At 36.0% G+C, this 21,716-nt stretch overlaps 1 protein-coding gene across 6 annotated transcripts in view; it reads left to right on the forward strand.

The window, feature by feature from the left end:
- The window catches only part of LAMA2 (laminin subunit alpha 2), a 337,914-nt gene that overhangs the window by 249,461 nt on the left and 66,737 nt on the right, over nt 1-21,716 (forward strand). For all 6 annotated transcript variants that reach the window (XM_041423612.1, XM_041423610.1, XM_041423614.1 and 3 more), the window contains 5 exons: nt 7,107-7,249; nt 7,763-7,861; nt 12,564-12,675; nt 15,966-16,128; nt 20,502-20,712. In XM_041423612.1, coding sequence (XP_041279546.1) covers nt 7,107-7,249; nt 7,763-7,861; nt 12,564-12,675; nt 15,966-16,128; nt 20,502-20,712 — 728 coding nt within the window. The remainder of the gene's footprint in view (nt 1-7,106; nt 7,250-7,762; nt 7,862-12,563; nt 12,676-15,965; nt 16,129-20,501; nt 20,713-21,716) is intronic.

Here is a 21,716-nt window from a genome sequence, read left to right on the forward strand (position 1 = left end):
CTCTCTAGTATTAAAATGAAATTGTAAAAACAAAATGCAAATATTTAAAAGATGAAAACAGTTAGAAAATAAACAAAGAAGTGCTTAAAATGTCTGAAGGCATTATATAATTCAAGAATGGAATGCATGGCTTCTAGGAGTGCTTAAAGAAGAGACATTAGGCACATAGAGTCAGGAACTACACAATGCAGAGCATTTTTTCACTCAGCCTAATGACTGTGATCAGTTCTCTGACAGTCACCAGGACTTAGCAAAACTAAGCCCCTAAGTCCACTGAAGTAGGTGCTTTTGCATCAGTCCTGAAGCTCAGGTAGAAATTTATAGTTTACTGGGAATATAGTTACTGTTAACAACATGGCATTAATTCATTGATTAAAAAAGTAGTGTACTTAAGAGAAATAAATTTCTAATGTCCTGCAGTGTGATGTAGTTTAGGACTTAATTCTGAACTTACTATCTTAAGCTTTATTTTGAACATCAAAATGAGTGCAACTGGAGTAAGTAGTCCCTTTGCTGACATAAATACTGTTTGAGTTCCATTTTGTGGTCTATGTGTCAAGGAGAATTGTAATTGCAAGTTAAGTTCATAAGTGTTACAGCTACAAAATTTTAAAATAAGGACTCTGTTCTACAGAGTGCCATCTGCATGAAAATTACTTCATTTTTCAATATCCTGAATAGCTCTTAAATTATTGCCAGTATTATCCTCTTTTTCCAATCACAGACATGACTTAGTATGTTTTTTTATTAGTCTTTTACCTTATCAGTATTCTGAAAACTCTTTTGGGTATCCAGGATGACAGAGTTTCATTGTACAAAACAGCCTAAGTGCAAGTTATCATTTATAATGGTTTTCCAATTTGTTAATCAGGCTATTTCATTGTGTGGATAATAAGGTTAAAAATCCTATTTGTGAATGGAAAAAGCTGTTTGCAGGCAAATGAAATTTTCCACCTTTTTGTTCTGAAATATGTTATTTGCTACAATCTCTGATTTAACTGCAACATATTTAAATTCGAGTGTTGAAATATACCTACAGTATCTTTAGTGACATTTTTACTTTAACTAAGTAGTCAGTTTTCACCATAAAAACAGTTCTTTGTATATGCATATGGACATTGCATTTGACCACTATAAGTGAGGAATCAAATGCAAAGGCTTCTTTTCTTTAGTCACAAAGATAAGAACAACCTAAAGGAATAGATGGGATGTACTTTAAATCTCCCTATCACAGGAAATAGTTTTTTACTGTTGATACCACATCAATAATAACCATATCATAAATTTCAAAAACTGCAGTTTAATATTTCAGTAGTGCCTATTAGGTCTTACTGTATGATCTTCCTCTTGTTTAAAGGTTCCTTGACACCCATATTACTCCACACCTGCCTTTGCTAATGCAGTACAATTCCCCTGACATGGTAGAAAATAAGCCTGGTAATAACCTTTGTAGCCTGTGGTGGCCACAGGTCTGTGGCAAAGAGAGTGTGGCAAGACTGGATTTTGTGGGAATCTGCCCATGGTAAACAGTGTCTGGCGTGTCACAGGCTTCAGAGTGCAGCTGTTGGTAGGGATTCATTGCTGCAGCCCCTAATGTGCTTTAATAGTCCTTGTCCTGTCAAAGAACCATTAGAAACACCTTTGGGGCAACCTTGAAGTTTTCCTTCCTTGTTTCCAGAATACTGAGCTGTTCCAATGCGAGTTTAATGCAACTGAGAATTTGGTTCTGTATACAATGTATTTATTTGCTTTCATGTATCAACCAGTTGTGAAATACTCAGTAAATTCCCTTCTGACCAGCTTCAGTTGTAACAAAACCTTAAAAGTAAAAAAAAAAAATGGTACTCTTGATGTACAGAAAATTAATTAGTGTCAAGAGCAGAATCCTGTTTATGTTCAGTAGTTAAAATGAGCTGGATGTGTGTACCTGCTCTTGCTCATTTGCAGTTCCATTTCGACTGCTGCAATTGCATGGTACCAGTCAGAAGTGTGGAGAACCCCTAGTGAGGTGGTAAAGTGGACTTACCTAAAGAAAATACATTCAAATACAGTCAGCTGTGTTTGAAAAAGTATTTGTAAGTAGTATAAGACAAAGTGATTGAGCTGTTCTGTTAGTATGGTATAGTTAATGATAAAGAAAGTGAAATTTTATTTTGAATAATTAAAAAAGAATAACCATTTAAATAATGAACGCTTGGCAAATTCCATAAAAGGTCACCACACAGTGTGACCTGAAAAACCAAATAATGCAAAAATAATAATAAAATCAGATCAGAGGGGTATTTTAGCCAAAATATTGTGATGATTCTTCATTAAATATAATGTTTATAATTTAACATACCCCTTATCATAAGTATTCTAAAGATTTTTTAAGTTAATATTTTCAGTGAAAAGGTGGAGGGGAAGCAAAGAAACATGCATGTTCACTAAAGTGATCTGTTTCTGATCTAGCTGAAAATCTGTTTTACTGAGTTTTTACTTTTTTTTTTTCAATAATGTGTCTTTTTTCAGTTGCTTAGTGCATGTCACTGTTCAGTGATGTGTTATACCAGTTGTATTTTAGAGAGCTACAGGTAAAATACTATATGTATTTATTTTGAAAGCTGCTGCTTAAATAGGGAAGATTCCACTTAAAGATAAATAACAATGGTTAGATAATTATAGGTGCATGGCACAGACAGGATTCCATTCCCATTATATTCTTAGAACAGAACAATTCTGTTTTTTCTAAGATTCCATCAGGGAATGAAAAGTTACATCCGAAAAGTAGATTTTTTTAAAAATAAGTAATACAAAAGTATGGTTTAGCACACATCATAAAAATTTCTAACGGCTAGTGGCTGGATTATTTCCCCTGCTAAATTAACCACCTAGGTTGTCCTATACAGATATTCACAACACTTTGCTGAGGAATACTTTCTTAAAAATTTTGGACTCAAACAAATAACTTTGTAGGTTCACTTTCCCTTCTCTTTTGAAAAAGTCAGTACCCAAAGAATAAATAGTGATGGTTGGAAACTAATTTTAATAATGCTGCCAGCATTCTTGTGTGCTGCCAAGTATGACAAAAGTTTTCCCAAATCTTCTCTCAGATTTTGAATCAAGCCTGTAGCAATCATGCATTTCCTTAGAAATAGTAATGCTCTTGTGTATTTTTTGTTATACCTTGTGACACTGCACTTCACTTCAGTTGTTGAGTTTGTAGTACATAAAATGAAGAAGCCTAGATGGCAATGTTATGGGAACTGTGACTCTGCTCACTGCTGTGCCATATTTATGGAACAAAACAATCCTGGTGAGAACTTCAAGGCTTTATTGTTGTGTGCCTCTATATATTAGATGGCAAGTCAGAACTCGCCTTCTGAATGCTTTCAGGGTATGTGTTGTAACTACAACGGAGACTTCAGAAAAAAGGTCTTCTATGTTTTGAGCTGTGTTGCAACACAAACTACAAAACCTTTCCTTGAATGTGTGCTTCTGTCACAAATGTTCCTTGGGGTCGAGCAAAAGCCTAAATGAAAAGCAGTTGATGTGACTGAACAGGAAGCAATCATGACACAGGGAGATCAAACAGATATTTCATTGTTAGGAATTTTTCCTTAACTCAGTCTTGTGAGGTAAAAAAAAGAAAAAGATCCTCAGCCTTGCTGCAGTCAACAAATTTTCCTCTTTATATATTTAAATATTCAATATTGGTAGAAGAAGAAAATTATATCATGAGATTCCTTTAATACCAGGTCTTGGGCATTTAAGTATTTGCACTCAAGACTGATGCTTGCAGTGAGAGGTTGTTTGTTGTTTTTTTTTTGGTCAACCTCTGCTTCATCATAGCCCAACACCAAGGAGAACAAGGGAGTTCTCAGCCACCAGTCCTGGCAGAATCAAGGTTTTCCCTTTAAACCAATGAGGAGCTCCATGATGTCAGCCATTCCAAATTCAGAACTAGGCAGAGGTGCTGTCTCTGTCAAAGGTAGATCTTGTAGAATCTGTGAAACGAAGCCTCTCCCAGCTCTTACACAATGCTTAATTCAGCAGGAGCTGGGAACCTTTACAGAGTGAGCTGAAAAGAAAGATCCTGTGTGTAACACTACATCTATGAAGCCTTGGACTAACTTCTTCAGTGTTCTGAGTTTTGCTCTGTGTGTCTCAGCTGTTAGAATTAAATTTACGTCTGTGTTGGGCAACTGCTTCTCGGGCTGCATAGGTTCAATTAGGCCACCCCTGCTTGGCCTAGAAGCTGATAAGCTATCACTTTTTCTCCATTTTTGTGAGAAAATGAGCTCCTGTTGAGTTTAGATCCACACTCCTGTCTTTCACCCAACTCAAGCAATCTTTAAGCTCAGCTACTACTGGTATGTATCAGAACCAGAAGATAAGGATTTCTAGATTATGAAAATGAGAAATAAACCTGAGTAGCTGTTTTAGATCCTGATCTGGGTATGAATTTTCCCATATTTTGGAGACATATTGATCACGTAAGCTGCATGAAACCAGCAGCAGTGGCAAGGAAGATAAAGCTTTCAGCTCTCTACTGGGGTTCTGTTTTGGAAGGCACAGGAAGGCTGTTTTATTATTTGATGTGAGACTAGTGCCAAAATGGGAAAAATTAGGGAATAGCCAAGAGATTATTGAGCTAACCATAGTTCAACACTTTGTTTGAAACAACAGGAAGCTGATACTAAAGAGTCCCGACTATCATCGGATACCGCTTCCCATTAGAGATTGCATGGTTTCCCTTAGACAAAAAAATTTCCTAGTCATAACACAATCTTCTGAATCTTCACAGAAATTAATGTATTAAAGCAAAATTGTGTCAGATAATCACTTGAGGAACACATTGTGACTCGGATGTGTTTCTTTTATTACGCATTGTTTCTTCGTAAGATGGAATAAACTTAAAAGAATTTCTTTTAGCATGCATACTTTGGGTATGTTTCTCACAAGAGGTAAGTGAAAACCCTTAGAGACTTAGTGTGCATGGAAAAGTGTGGTGAAAATGGAAAATGCAGTGATTTGCATTAATTGCTTGTTGAACTATTGTAATATTGATTGCATGATTTGCCTCTGACATGCTTGCACTGCTGTAATAATCTGAATTTAGTGCTGTATTTGTTAATATTAGACACAAATTTATCCTGACAGCTTTATAGATAGACACAGAAGTATTTAGTCTTGCAAAATATAATCATGCTCTTGAAATATTTCCCATGGCTACAGTACATTACAGACTGCATACTGGAGTAGCTTAGTCCTGTCTCATCTACTCAGCTGTGGTCTCACTCGATGCAGTTCCTCTTTTCAACCTGATTATTTTGCAAGAGGTGTTAATTTATACTGAGCACTCACTTATTGATTGCCCACTCATTGAGAATACTTCATCTGTTCATGCGTTGTTCATTTTTTTTCTTATTGGTGTGAATTGAGTTTGTCTTCAACACAATACAAATTTTTAGCAATTTATTACCAACCACTAGGAAAATTTTGAAGGTGAATAGATTTCACTTGTTTCATGAGTGAAATAATATATGGGGAAAAAAAAATCATGGCAAAAACTAAACTATAAAGGCCAACTCTTTTCAGGTTCAAGATCATTTATTTTCATCCTGCAAAATGATTATAAGGTCTCCTTACCTTCTTGATCAGTTACAGAATAGGTGTTTGTTATATAAAACATTATTTGCTGTAAAACCTGCTTTTCCTTTAATTCTCTCAGGCTTCTAAAGGCAAGCACACAGATGGCAAGAACAGGGATGATAATAAGTTGGGGGGGAGTTAAAATTTCATGTAGGAGCATAAATCAGAATGTATCATGCTCACAGTTATTGACTGCTGTTCCAGTGTGGTTCAGTTTATGTAACAAAATGCTGTGAAAGAGGAGGGAAAAGTCTGCAAATGGAAGCACTGAAAATGCAAAAGGAAGTCTTAAAATAACAGTAGTATCTAGCCTTCTGCACCAACTTCTTACTACGATAATCCAGCATCTACCTTGTCTCCTTTTCAATCACTACTTGAGTTTCATGGTGTATTGAAATAGTTTACTTTTTTTTTTCCTCTGCATTTGACTCTACTCTTTGTCTTTGGTATATTGAACAGCTAACAGAGTAATAACCATATTTAGGTAACCATGAAAACTTTAATGAACAGAAAAGATTTAATCTACATGAAGAACAGATGTCAGGAAAAAAGAAGGAATTCTGTTTTGAAAATTACTTCTCTTTTCTACAAAAACATACACATTGCTTAGTGCGTTTATTAGACTGCCTAGCTTTGCTGAAATAAATAATTACACGCTTGTAAAATTTTAGGTACAACTCTCCATGTCTCTTAACATCACCAGTGAATTCATTGTTTCACACTGTGCTTCATCTCCTGAGATGTTTGGGTTTGCTAGCTCTTTATGCAGAGAAACAGAAAAGTATTCCCACAACTCTGTTCTAGAGGATGAAGAATTCTCCTGTCTGCTGCATAAATGATACAAGATGAGAATTTCTTGTGATAGTTAATCACAAGAAAGTAAGGGGGGAAGGAAATGCAAACTTCTTTTGATACATGCAGCACACAACAATATTTTTCATCCTGAAGGATATTTGCAAGAAAAGAAGCATACATGAAAAGCTTATAAGCTGGTTAGTGAAAAGAGGTAGGAAAAAGCATTTTTTTTTTTAAAGAAAACTATTAGAATTTTTACCTAGATGCTTTCAGCTGTCTGCATTACAGGTTTAGTATGCTTGGCCATGCTGTTATATGGAGATTTTTGTGGTTTTTTCTTGCATTCAAATCCATAAGCGTACTATGTTCTTTATCGAGCTCCTTAGATGCTCCAAATTGCCCATCTTATCTCCAAATTGCCCTGCTTTTCCCAAACCTCTCAATTTTGGTCTTTGTGTTTTATATTAAACTGTGCATTACTAAATCCTAAGCAATAATGTCTTTCCTACTCCCTAGTTGTTGTTTCCATTTTTTCTCACACCACACATTTGGGGTACTATGTATGAAATCAGTGTTACCTCCCACAGAATTGCATGTGTGCCATACAATATCTAAATCAAATGTCTTGAATGTTTACCAGGAAGAAATGTTTAGCAGCTTTGTTGTTCTTTCCCCAGCTTGTGATGATGAATGCACAGGACTCCTTCTCAATGACCTGGATAGGCTAAACCAGATGATCCTGAGTGTTAACCTTAGTGGTCCACTGCCAGCTCCATATAAAATGTTACATGGTTTTGAGAACACGACACAGGAATTAAAGGTATGTTGGCAGTATTCACATATATAAATAACAGAGTTTCCGTACAACTACACTTGATTCTGTTCAACCTCACAGCTGTGAGTTTCGGGGAAGAAGAAAAATTCAAGATTTAATTATTTCAGGCTTGGTTTGGTTGATAACTAAGTGTTACAGTTATTTATCTTTACTTACATTAATAAATAAATCTTGCAACAGTAATTTCTGAACATATGTGCAAGGAATTATACTTCAGGCATAGAAAAGCAATGTTGCATACAAATAGAATAGTTTTCATGCTGATGGTCTATAAAATGGTTAGGTATTTTATATATTGTATGTTCCCTACCATACTTTCAAGTTGTATAAAGTTGTCAAGATTCCTGAAAAAAGCCTGTTGGATGAATGTGACACGAGTCAGTGACAAAAGGGATTGCATATTGTAATGAAATGTTCGATGCTTCTTCTCTTCAATATTTGGAAGCACTGACATTCATCACATACAGATTTTTCACTCTCCCGTCTCTTTCCCAACAGCATTTGCTTTCACCTCAGAGAGCACCAGAGAGATTTCTTCAGCTAGCACGAGAAAATCTGGATACCTTGGTGACAGAAATGGATGAACTACTGACAAGAGTATGTCTGTGATCACATTGAGGTCTATGGGTTTGGTTGAGGCTGCATAGTGACAGAAATCTCCTGAATATGCATTAAACATGAATGAACAGATGAATTATAAGATGTTTCTCAGTCTCAGTGTCTAAAATGACAGGAAGTACTCTAAAAATCTCTTTTTGTGGGCCAATATATTGACACATATTTTCTGCAAAACTTCCTAATAAGGTAAGAAAGCTTTTTCACTTCCATACGGCTGACCCAATAATGATCTTACCTGGAAAAAATGACACTAAAGAGGAGGTGTGTGATTTCGGTTAAATATATGTCCTCTAGATTTCATTTATGAGCATAGTTAGCAACTTCTGGATTTCAATAGATGTGCTTTGTACTCTTTTTATTACAAAAGTTTTATTTCAAAATAGACCTCATTTTGGTCAGTAAAGACAATGTCTAAGAAAATAATATAAATTGTGCCACCTAGTGGAGAAAAAATAGGGAAATGAACCAGCCTCGGTATAAATAAAGCTGTCCAAAGTACATTGATGTGAAGAACTACCAAAAGTCACGATTGTGAGCTGAAAGAACAAAATAAGAAAGATGTGGAGTACTGTACTGATCAATATATGCCACAGAGAATCACATAAGATCTAGGCAGTTTTAGAATCATGTCTCTAAATTGTACATGGCTTAAGGAACTAAAATTCTCAGAAAAACTGTTATCTTTGTGTGGTTTTTATACAATTTTGAAATTAGTAGTGGGTAAGAAATCATCTGAAGTGTGTTTGCATATGTAGGCACCCACATGTGCATGCATACACCAGTACTGACATTTTGAGAAAGCTTGCTTTTCCATTTCTGTTTGATCTTTTATTTTTCTGCAAGAACAACTGCAGTAGCTTTAAGTCTAGCTGGAATTTTAACCCATGTCAATTCTACAAGCAGGGAAGATTATATTTCTTCTATTAATATTTCTCAATCTTAGGCTAAGGCAGGGGTTTTTTCCTCTTGTGAAGTTGCTCTTTTGAATAATCCTTTTCCAATTTCATCCATAGAGATGACCTAAAATAATGCAGATTATGACCTTCTGTAGACAACTCTTGGAAGGAAAAACATATCAAAACTGTCATCTTAATGTGGCCACCACAATAACTCCCCTATCACCACTCCCTTTTTGCAGTTTTTCGTCATTGTGATGACTAAGCAGCCTTATGATTTCCAGTTATCCTTACAGAGTTTCTTGGAGCAGTTTGTGGGGTGGGTTTTTTGTTTTGTTTTGTTTTTTAATTTAGGGACTGGAAACTGGTGTCAGGTCCTACCTTTCTCCTTCTGTATTTGTAAATAAGAATAGTGTTCCAAAAATAAGAATGAGTCCTGATGTCAGGTGTTCAAGGCTCATTTCCAAATGGAGATGGAGCTGGTAGCTATATAATGGCTGGCACTTGGAGTACAGAGTACCACCACAGATACCAAAGTCTTTCCCTGTATCTGATATTTGCAGGCTCACTATATTTTCAAAGTGAAACGAGTACTGATGAAGAAAAAAGCTGGTGAGGATTGGTGGGGAAACTATTTCCATGAAAAAAAAATTTAATCATTTTACAATAAAATATAGAAGACAATAGTATTTAGTCACTACAAAACTTTCGGGGATTTTGCTTCCCTGTGGTCTCTGTTCAACCAATGATGTCTTACTTCAGTGCAGCACTCCTTTCCCTTGTTTTACATTGCTTTGTGCTTCATTTACTTTGTCATATAGAAGATCCTCATGTCTTTCTTGCACTAATTATGTTTGCATGCACATTCCCACACCTACCACCAGAGGAAGGCCTGATATCTTCAGTTCCTTTCAATTCACTGTATTTCATCAAAACCCCCACTTCCCTTTTAATTAGGTACCTTCAAAGTGTTCAAGAAAGACAGGGATCAGAATCACTCGTCTTGATTTAAATGCTTTTGTCCTTGTCAACTTTTGCCTTTCTCCCAAAGTACTGAATTTCTCTAACTCGAAAATTTCTGGAAGTAGTAACAGAAGCAACTTAGTTTGCAATAGCTGAGACTATTTTGAGAGAGAGCCAAGAACTTCCATCTGTATATGTCTGTGGTCTGCAGCTCACTAGCTGGAGAAATTCCTGTAGGACACTCCGCTCTATCTAAAGGAGTTCTTCAAGGCTTGATTAAGTCCTCAGACTAAATAAACATGGAAACAAAACCAAAACAAAAGAAGTGTGCATAGCTGCTAATACTTGCTTATAGTTTAAATTGCTAACTGGCTACTCCAGAGTGGAGCAAAGACTTTTGTGGAACCTCCATCACTAAGTATAAGCTGTGGACATCACCAAAGCATGTTCACTGACCTCAAATACTTTCTTTATTGATTTCTGTGGTAGGGATCTTCTTTATGCCCAAACATTTTATTTGTGTCCAAATAACTTCTTCAAGACTCATTCCAAACTCTTGCTCTGGCTCCAATCTGCCTCACCCTTGTTGCTCCCACAGCAAGATTTTGCTGGGCCTGTTTAAACTGTTAGAAGATGCTGAAAACTGACCTTTTAGAAATGGTGAGCTGTAATAAGTTGGATATGTAGGACCTTATTAACAAATGAAAACATTTAATTAGCCATGGAATGGCTAGCTACACGATGAAGGATGTTCGCCATTTAATATGCTTTAGAGATTACAGCTTGACTATATAGTGAAGCAAAAGCCTATTTTTCAGAGTGAAGCAAAAGCCTATTTTTCAGCAAAGGAAATTCTGTCAAAATACAGAAGGCCTTCAATGGACCTGAATGGGATTTAAGTACTAAAGAGAGCTGTCACTGAAAGGAAATGAAAATTGTTCAATGACAGATTAATTTTCACAAAAATGTGGTACATGCTATTCAGTCATAAATAGAGAGGTTAAAGTGGCCAACGTGAATTAGCATAAATGTGGAAAAAGTAATCAAAACTAAGAAAGGAATATGAAAGTTATAAAACACCAGTTCTAGCAAAGGACTAGAAATATTATAGAGTATAATAAAACTGAATGTGAGTATTCCAAACAAATAAAACCAAAGAATGAAAAGTTTCTTCTGGAAGTTTGACAATAAATAATAAGTTTTTCTCAATTACATGAAGAATTAAATTACATCAGAAATGCCAAGGAGAGTTAAAGCAGTGGTCCATCAAGACCATTTAGAAATTTTTGCCTTTTTTCTAACCCAATTGCCTCTTACAGCTCACTGTAGCAATATTTTAGTTCTGTATCCAGGCAGGTAAAAAGGGTTTGTAAGTCTTAGAGGAAGTAACCAATAGTAAGATGAAAGCTGTGTAAGTGTGAAAAGACATGTTCTACTGATAGAGGGATGGAATAGAACAAACTCCCCCCAGTCTTTATGGGTTCTTAATTCTTCCTGTATATTTCTATTTACCTGAACTGTTTTCATATAAATTACTTCCAGCGTAAATTACTTTCAGTGTAACTACTCTGAAGTAGCCCAAAATTGTAAGTGGAATGATAATGCCAGGGATTTCATTTCAGAAACCCAGATGTAAAGTACCTTGAGGGCTGCCATCTAGAAGCTAATGAGGCAAAAATAAACGTGTTTAAGTGCTACTATTTCTCTGACTATTACTGAAAAGTGTGGGGTTTTTTGTAAGGGAGAAACAATTTGTGCAGTTCAAGTCAGGGAAAACCTAAACTCATTTTGAATTATTGAACTAGCCATTTCACAGAGACTGGGAAATTCATAATGCCCTATTTCATGATTTTTTTGGGAATGTAAAGCCTAAAGGAAAAAAACTATGGTTTCTATGGTTTTATTTGTTGGGGGATTTTTTGGGTTTTGATGGTTTATTTTAGTTTTGTGCCATTTTGGGGGGTTTTTTTTTGTTTGTTTGTTTGTTGGTTTTGGTTGTTTTTTTTTTTTTCTTTTTTGCTTTACAGTACAGCTCAACAAGTTTTGTGTCTTGAAATGTTTAGCTTCTTTTCAATTAAAAAGGGTCCATTTTTAAATAGGGACCTCAAGAGCTAAGTAGAATATCCTAAGATGATTCCTTTCCTCAGCATGTTTTTCAGGTCTGCAGCAGATGTCTCCCTTTCTGCTGCTGCTGTGATTCAGTACAATTATAAAGCATTTACTAACAGAAAGCTTAAATTTTACTGAGCACCCCAATATGTTATAAACTAACAACTTCAGGCATCAGAGCTGAATAAAACTACTCTTTATTCTTCTCTCTCTCTCTTGGTCAAATTAATGTATTGATTTCAAGTTCTTCTTGCTTGTTGGAATGAACTGTCTCTTTGAGAACACCTCCAGGGAAGAAGGAAAGAGGTCACAATACCTGCTGCACTTTGTCAATCGGGAAGTACACAATTGTGAAGCTATGGAAAGTATTCCCTGAAGAATCTATTAAAAGGTTCCAAACAGCATTTCTTTAAGCAAAGATATTGTTAGTCAGTGGATAATTTCATCCTGTCTCCACTGATGTGCTGCTGCACACAAGTAGGGTTTCTAAGAACCTAAAATAAAGCCTTCCAATTTCCATTTAAAGGAAAAGGTAATAAAATTTAATTGTGTACTTGAACAGAGCATTTCATTTCCCATGCATCTGATCAATAATTCATTGATTGCCTCTGGCCTCAGGAAAGTTTTGTACATGTATTCAGCCTGTAGGAATATAACATAGTGCAGCTTTGGCCTGTTCATTAATTATATTTTCCCTGATTTTGTATCACCAGGCTACCAAGGTGACAGCAGATGGTGAGCAGACCAGGCAGGATGCTGAGAGGACTAATGACAGAGCGAAATCTCTTGGACAGTTCGTCAAAGGCATTCTCCAAGCTTCTGAAGGTATTGGAAAAAATTAAAATACTTGAGTTATTTCTCAGGAAAACTGGAGGATGGTAGGGGAAGAGGGTCAGAGAGACTGTGAGGAAAACTGTACTTGCTGAGAAATTTCATGTGCTTAAAATGTTGATTGAAGAAAAGGCAGTAAATGGTCTTCAAATCTGTGTATAGAGTTTATATAAACAGTGTATTGGTAATTATGAACAAAGACTAGAAGAAAACTGAGCATATTCCTTCAGGATTTTTGCAGTTATCTGAAAACCTGTAATGATAAAGTAACAAGCAGGGCTTAGCTTTTGTTTATTTTCAAAGTAGTTAAAAATATGTATGGATAAAAAGTTTGATGTAATTTTAGCACTTGGTATATTAACACTTCATCTTAATTCTCCAGCTTTACTTCAAAAATGCATTTACTTCTTGCTGTTAATGAACATCTGCTGCTTGGAATTTGCAAGTGACTCCTACCCCTACCTAAGCACGGAGCCAAAGTCAACGCTCTGTCTTCCACAGACTTCTCTGCACTTACACTGCAGTAAATACTTATGAGAAAAGGAGATTCTAAGAATCTACTCTTGCCTTGAGAAGCAAGACCTATATATTTCAATCAAGACCTATTTATATTTATATATAAAGCTATTACATAAGATAATGGCTGAAAATATTAAAATAATTGACAAATACAAATGGGTTTTTTTACTTGAAAAATACTTTTCAGTTCTTCCCTCCTCCAAATACCCACTGTAGTAGTGGCTTTAGTAGCTATTCTTCTGAAGACCTATGTCATTGAAAGGGAAAGCTTCCACTTTTGTTCAAGTGCTATAAAATACATTTTATATTGCGTTTTGTGTAACACATCCCTGTATGTACTTTGGAAGTGAACTGAACAGCACTTAAGGATATCCTTAGGACTTGTAGCTTTGACAAGAAAAAAACTGTGGGAAAAGCAACAAGAAAAACTGAGCAATTTTTTGAGAATTTTTTTCAGGATGAATTTGGGATGATGGGCAAAACCAAGTCTTTGACTCTACTAAGTTTAGGCCCAGTGTTTGTAAAATTTCCTCCAGCAGGTATAGCAGTAGGAAATACAGAGTTAGAAAACATTGAGGGGGTGAAATAAATTTATGCAGTACCTTAGAAGTAGACAAAAACTTTAAAATCAATGTGTTTGCCTAGTGGCCAAGTTAACATTTTAGGAATGCATTACATACATGGGATTGAGAGATATCTTGTGGGTTAAGGTATCCACTCTCCTACTATCAAAAACCTTCTAAAGCTCATCTTCAAAGTAATTTCTACAAATACACATGATCTGGATAGGAGACAGTTTCAGTACTCTTCATAATTGCCATAGTTCACATTTCTAGCAAAGAATATTCATGTTTACTTTATCATCGTGTTCCCTTGCAAACCCTGTTCTTCAGCTCAAACGGAGGTTTTTTCCATTCCCTAGTACATCTCCTCCTTCCCCCAACACCAGATACATTTGTAGAGAGAAATCGTATTCCACTTTGGCCCTTTTTTTCTAGACTGAATCACATGAAAGAGTGTTCTCCCCAAATCTCCTACTCATTTTAATGTAATTTCTCTTCATCTGCTGAAAATTATCCGTGTTTCTGAGCCCCAGGTAAAAAGCATGATATGAGGATTCTTCAGTGTGTTGCTCTTCAGGAGGAGTAAAACTTGCCTATGTCAGCTCTCCTAATAATGTCCTAATAGCTTTTTTTTACAGCTGGGTGCCACTGGTGGTTCATAACACAGCTACATCCTTCTCATTCGTACCTTTCACCTCACTGACAAAACTCCTCATTAAAAGTGAGAAGTTTGTAGGGATTGGTTCTAATGACCATACTCTGACTGCTTATCCACTTCTACTGAGCTGATTGTTGACTTTATGAACTTCTGACTAATTTTCCTTCTTAGCTATGGAATTTCCCTTCTTTGCAGTTCCTAGCCTTTGTCTATGTCAGTGCACCCAGACCTTTTACCACCACTGGACTCTGAGATTTGCATTCTACCAAGATGCAAAACAAAACACAGTTAGAAGGATAAAACTGAATATAAGTTTTTCTGAACCAAAGGAAAGCTTAGCTAACATATTCATTTTCTCTTTTAAGGTAAATATTCAGGGAGGTTACTCACTATTTGTTTGATAGAATTTTTAAAAATTAATATAGACTTATTCCTGGCCTGAGGTACCTTAGTAATGATACATAATGTAGTACATATAGGAATCATCCATGATCCATTTGAGGAAAGTGTAGTCTTTTTCCAGACCTCACAAAACCACTCATTATTAAAGATACGAATCTCAGTTCTCACCAGCTAATCAAAGACATCATTAGATTAGAAATTTCTTAATAATTTGCTCTAAACCTATACAATGTGTAGATGAAATAGTAATTTACAGAAGTTTGCAAGACTGATTTTAATGTCTTTAATTAAAGATTTAATTTTGAGTACTCATAAGTACCCCTGTGACCAGGAACAGTGCCATTTCAGAGAAATCAGTTACTTGGGAACTCTGTACCTGTGGAAGGACAGCAGTACTTTCTAAAATTGAAGATGGAGCTGATTGCCGTCAATTACCTGGTTGCTTCTGAAACTGGGTATTCTAATACGTTGTGGTGTGCTATGGCAGAAAGATTTTAGTCCACCCTTTAGTATGATGCCGTGTGTACAGCTTGATCTGTTTGGAATAATTCAGCTGTTCCAAACACACTTACAGTAACTTTCATATACTCCAACCTTCATATTTTTCTTTTCCATTTCTGGGTATCTTCTATCTTGAGTGGGCTTAGATATCTGTGGGTGTCTTTCACTCCTCTTCTACTTAATTTTCTAGAATTTCACAATTGTTTATTCTTCCTAGCACTGTTAAGTCTGAATGCTAAAAATGACATATTTTGAGGTTCTCCAAAAGTAATTTAAGCCTAGTTTTCACTGCTTGTCCTCCCTGCTCCTTAATTCTACAAGCAATATAACAAAGTATCTTCTGCCTGTTTTGAAGGTTCAGTGCAAATTCTTTCAGGGGGAGGAGCAAGGGAACAATGTATTTATTATCCTGGATATAAAAACTTCTTTAATTATTGTGTTGAAAAGTGAACTATAATAAAAGGTTTGATGAAACATACATTACTTTCTCATTTGTGACTGACCATTGGATTAACCATCCTGTATATTTCACAGCAGAAGTAACCAGTGCAAGTTGTGTTCCATTTGCTGATAGAGTTGACAGCTTCTCTGTTGTTTTTAATTGCTAGCTCCTTACATAAATGTATTTTGGTCTCCTGCAGCTGCAAAAGAAGATGCTGTAAAATTGAATGAGACACTCAGAACTCAAGACAAGACTTTGGAGAAGAGTCTTCCAGAACTGCAGAGTGAGGCTGAAGGAATGGTCATAGAGATGAGAAACAGAGACCTCAGTGTGCAAGAAAAAATATCTCAAGATGAGTTGAAGTGAGTAGAGAGACCCCAGTCTTCAACCTCCTAGTGACAATGTCTGACTCTTGTAAATGTGATTGTCATGTTTGCCAGTCAAGTTTTCTATCTGAGGCTTACAGAAATGTGAAAGAAAGCAAAGTCTAATACTTTATATCTGTTGATATAGCATGTGCATTTTTGAAAATGCTTACCTATGTGGAAAGCAATCCCTAGGAAATTATTTCCCTGCTCCACAGTACCAGCAACATTTTTAATTGAATTCTAATTTTTCTCTGTTTTTAGTTTCTACTTCAGACCTGGTGAATGGCTTTTGCACTAAAAATTTCATCTGGAAGCTTGGGGTTTTTTCCTGGAAAGCTAGTTGGTCTAATAAAAATAATAACTGTCTGAAACGTTCATTCAATAGTGTGGACATTATAAAGAATATATTCTACCATGTTTAGAATGATGTAGGTCAGAATAAACCATTTTTGTGGCATAGTTCAGAAGCCTGCTGTTTGGTTATTTAATTATCTGTAAATAAATGTACATATATAATTATGTTGGCAGCTGTTTATAAAGCAATATGCCAAATGCTGAAAACTTACCTGATTGAGAGAAATACTTGGCTTGAAGTTAAAAATTCTGGTAGTTTGTTACATCTGTATGAGTATGACCAGGCATATTTCTAGAGTTAGACTTTGCTTAGCTCTTCACCAGTGCAAACAACTAGCAGGGAATCCATCTGAGCAGTGACATGGTCCATTGAATTTGTGATGGATCAAAAAACTGTCTGGGATAGAGTTATGCAGGCCTGAAAATGTCAGTTATCAGATGCATGCTTACTGTAACGAGACGTAAATGGAATACAAAATTAGCTGAGAGTTCCAAGCAGTTTAGAATCAGATTTGCGATGCCTTAGACTTCATAAACCAGATCATTTTCTGGAAATCCTGCTAGTGCAGTATTTCTTCCCATAACTGATAGCTCTGCTTTCTGTTCTCTTGAGAAAGAATATATTGCAAACTTATTTGTGAGCAATGTTTTATTGCTTTTTCATCTGATTCCACTGAGTCTCTTCTATGCCTTCTCTACTCACACACAGAAATAAACCAGGAAAAAGAGATGAGAAAAATTTTGCCAAACATTTGAAAGTGCTGCCTGCTAATTTAGGACTGGCTGGAGAAGGGCCTTTCAAACAAGGTGTTATTAGTCCTCAAATGCTATAGCCAACATGAAACTGTCAGACTACAATGAAATCATTTCCTACACTAGCCCAACAGCTAGAGTAGAAAATGCAGTAGGTTTTTATTTTTTTTTTTGAGGGACAGAACTTCTCTCCTCCTTCCATTCTTCCTGAAATGTACAAAGTGAGTTTTTAATTTCTCGATATAGGAATACATTTTATACTAAGAGATACATGATACGTTCATTGATTTCAAATAAAGTTTTGTGGTTTATCTTAAGGATAGGGTTACCTCTTTATAGGCAGTCACTGAGATCCAAGAAATTTTGGCAGTCAGCTCAACAGAAGGGAAATTAGTCTCGGTGCTTTACAGGGTAGGGAGGAAAGGACCCTAGAGATGTTGTTTTCTGAAAATGCCTCTTGAAGGAAAATGTTATAAAACCCTTTAAATATTGTAGTAAGACAGTGGATAGGATACACTCTGCAAGGAAGAAGAATGAAGAAAAATTAATGATTCTTCGAACTCTGGAGGTACAGGTGCATGGGTGTGGATCACTGTGCTCCACACATGTATGTATTCTCTACAGACCCATTTGAAATATTTACTTTTGAATAAAGTAAGGCTCTTGCAAGCCTCATGATCACTTTGAAGTAGTTAATCTTGCTTACTCTTTGGTGAGTGGTCTTCTGTCAGTGATTATATTCTGTTTTCAGAATTTTGTCCAAGAAAAGAATGACAGGATTCAGTGGATTCTCTCCTGTGTTTTCAGGGAATTCTCAAAACTTAAAGAAGAAGACAAATGAAGTAAAGTTTTCTTGTTTTCATAGATGGCAAAGCTTCTCTTACATATGCAGTTTTTTCTCTTATTTTTCTTCAAATTTTTCAAATCCAGGCTCTTATTGCCTTAGTGTACTGAAATGGCATAATAGTCAGTAATTTCTCTCTAAAAAGAGCATATAGAGAAATACACCAGTTGCTATTCTGATGTGCCATGTTTTTAATATTTATGAAGTATATCTTTCACTGTTTTATGACATTCCTTCATGTTTTCTCAGATGCCACTGAGTTGCTATCAAGGGATGCTGTGAGCCAGATTTTTTTCTTTCTGTTTAGTATGCTGAGTAGCTCTATTTTGGTGTGACTTTTTCTTCCTCTAATTTGTCTGGTGGCTTCTGAACCTCTCTGAATTTCTATCATCCACTTTCCTGGGAGAAGGAGTTGCATAACTCAGCCATACAGTGTTGGAAGATATGCCTCCTACGTTTTGACATTGCTTCCTGATATTCAGTTTTTGTTTTTGAAGAGACGTTGGGCAGTTGATCACCTTATACATGCTATTCATGATGTTACAATCCTTATTTCTTCTCCTGGTAGGGCAATTCTAATATTTTTAGACTCATATGCAGTTGATGGATTATAATCATTTTATCATGAGTTTCTAATCTTGTTTGTTCTCTTGCACTCATTTTGAGCATCCAGACCATTCAGCATTCCATGTGTTAGGCCAGATCTGTGATTGTTTCTTCCAAAACTTCAAGACTTTTGCGTAGTTTTATCCTTTTTCTAGGATGGTATCCAGTGAAAGTAGCACAGCTTAAGTGTACAAGAGAGTATTACAAGAAATGTGGCACAGTCCAGTCACAAAAAAATTCTAAAGCAAGGGATTGCATGGAACAGATTGCCCCGTACTTCATTAGAAAGAGCAGAGGGACAATGCACAACAGATCAATATGGAAGTGCTATCTTAGGAGCACCAAGGAAGAGTTTTGGGGTAGACTACTGGATGGATAAGTAGTTTGAACTGTGCTGTGAGGCAAGGGAATAAAACAAAAATCCATCTGTTTTGTACTGTTTCTCCAGTATTGCAGTGTCATAAGGGTGTCAGAATTTGCCAGAAGTGTAAGTCAGGAGCTTCTTATAGAAGAATAATGGAGGAGGTATGAGAGAAATCCTGAATTCCTTTCTACACTTCTGTGACAAGGTGTCAATATTGGGATTTAGTTTTTGATTAAATATTTTGTCCTTAGAAGTTGTGAATTCAATATGTGAATATTTTTTTATCAAAACCAAAGGCAGAATGGATGGGAAAAAGAACTCAAATCCATCTCAGAAAATCCCAAAACTAAGATAACAATTTGACTTTCCTTGGCTCCGCTTCAGACCCTTCATCTAAATTATGTCCAGTGTCAGCATATCTGTTTCTCCTTTCCTATATCTTTTTGGTGTGCATTTTTTATATTTTTAGAAGATTCTTAATGGAACTGACTACAGGCAGGCCAAATTGCAGTGTTTTTTCAGAAAATACAGTTCTTGCTTTCCACACTTTGGCATAGTGAAACAGGAAGAAAATCTTAATCTGTCCTAAGTGGAAGAGTGATAAATTTCTTCTGTAGTTATTATCTATCCTACATATTCCTGTTTACTCTAGGATTTTTCTTATCTCTAAAGCATCATTTTGGAAGTGCCTGAAGTGCCACTTTTTTTTTTTATTTTCTTTCCTGCCCTTGACATATTATTGGCTTAACACACTGGTGTTGCCTTGGGTGAAACTGGTTTGAGGCAGGCAGATGACAGTGCTCCAGTCCCTTAATACTGGGGTCAGCAAAATCCATTAAAAATATTCCAGAGTGTTTTTTAGATAAGCAGAATTTTTTGACTACTGGAAGTCATAAATCCAAGGATCTAGGTTTGGGTTTTTTTTATTTCACCAGAAAGCATTTATGATTTTTGACTGTCTAGTCTAAAGCAGTTGTCTGCTTCAAGACAGCTTGAAATTGGCCATATCTACAAATCCTCCTCAGTTTGAGAGAGGAAACCACTTTGTGTCATATGTCACATCAATGGGAGGGAAGGAAATCTTTTAGACAATTTGAAATGTTTCAGAAAACCTCAGCTTGCCAGTCAGATCTCAAGAATGGAAATTAAGCAAAATTTTTTTTAAAAAAAGTAGTCTTCAGTGGGGAATATTTGAGTATATTCTGCTTCATAAATAGGACCTTAGTGGAATTTAAAAACCTCTTTTAAGAAAGGGCTTAGAAAAAACTGTCCTTTCACTTTATTAAGCATGTGTCATCTCAAAAATTACTTTGAGACTTAATTTAATTTAATTTTCTTTGAGACTTTGAAGTTTTTCAATTTAATTTGCATATTATTGAGACTATTCAGATTATTTGGTGTAAGGAATGTGAACTCAGTGTCTTCATAGGTGGCAATGTATTTCAGGAATGCAGAAGATCTTCTGAACAAGGTGAAGAGATTATTTGGTGAGCCCAGTGAGAAAAATGAGGATCTCAAAAAGGAGGTCCGGGACAAGCTAGCAGACTACCAGAGCAAAGTTGCTGATGCTCAAGATCTGCTAAAAGAAGCTGCAAGTAAAATTTGGGAGGCCGATCGTTTATCTGCAGTCAATCAAAAAAATATGACCATGCTGGAGGTGAGTGCTGACAAGTTTTACCCTCGATTACTTTGATTCTGATTAAAGATGGAACCTTGGCATGATTAAATATTAAAACAAAAATATAAGCAACAAAAAAAAAGTATGATAAAAACATAACTATATCTAATGTAATTTAAAGGGAACATGTTCCTCAGAATGAGGAAGTGCACTGGCTTTTAAAAGTAGAATTACTTCCCTGCTTTATTGAAATAATACTATCTGCTTTGTGGAAGCTACACTGGATTTATTATTCTGTGGGAAATTAAATTCATCCCAGTATAAACAGTCATGTAAAATTCAAAGCATGTGCTCACTATTTAAATAGGAGGTCTGTTAAAATCTTTGCTGCCATATATTTGCTTCTGGAAAATGTACACTTTCATCTCCCTCTCCAGCCCCTGGGAAGAAGACTTGAAGGGGGTGTGTGGATATTACAGAGTAATAAATCAAACTCTATCCTCAGTAGTTAGTAGCTGTTATGAATGATCTCTCTCACAGTAGAGGGGTCTGCTTGTGATTTAATTTAAATTGCAGAGACTTAAAGAGCATATTATACTGTACATTAACAAGCATTTAACCAAGACATAAAGAGCAGAGTCAACCTAATGAAGATAAATGTTTCAGCTCTGTATCTCGGTGAGCTTTCACCTCAAGTACGATATGAGGTTAGAGTTCTGAGACCTCCATTCTCAGCAGAGACTTCTGCGCTTGTTTGAATTAAGGAAATACTGTGATCTGACAAATTTAGGTGATCTCTGTTCTGTGCATTTTCTTCCCAAAGGTGAATGGATAAAGGTTGGAGAAATTATCTGCTATTTCAGTTTTAAAAATATTCTCTGCATCGCTGTAGCAGAGTGCCTTTCCAGCAGTCCTGCCCACAAGGCTGCCATGGCCTCCTATCAGACTAATCTGTGGCACTCAGTGGGTCTTGCACAGGAAATTGCCAACTTTTTATTCAGAAGCCCATTCTTACCACACAGTATGCAGTAGTTTTACTAGTT

This window comes from Onychostruthus taczanowskii, unplaced genomic scaffold (genome assembly GCF_017590055.1).
Source record: "Onychostruthus taczanowskii isolate IOZ18803 unplaced genomic scaffold, ASM1759005v1 scaffold8, whole genome shotgun sequence".
Classification (NCBI taxonomy): domain Eukaryota; kingdom Metazoa; phylum Chordata; class Aves; order Passeriformes; family Passeridae; genus Onychostruthus; species Onychostruthus taczanowskii.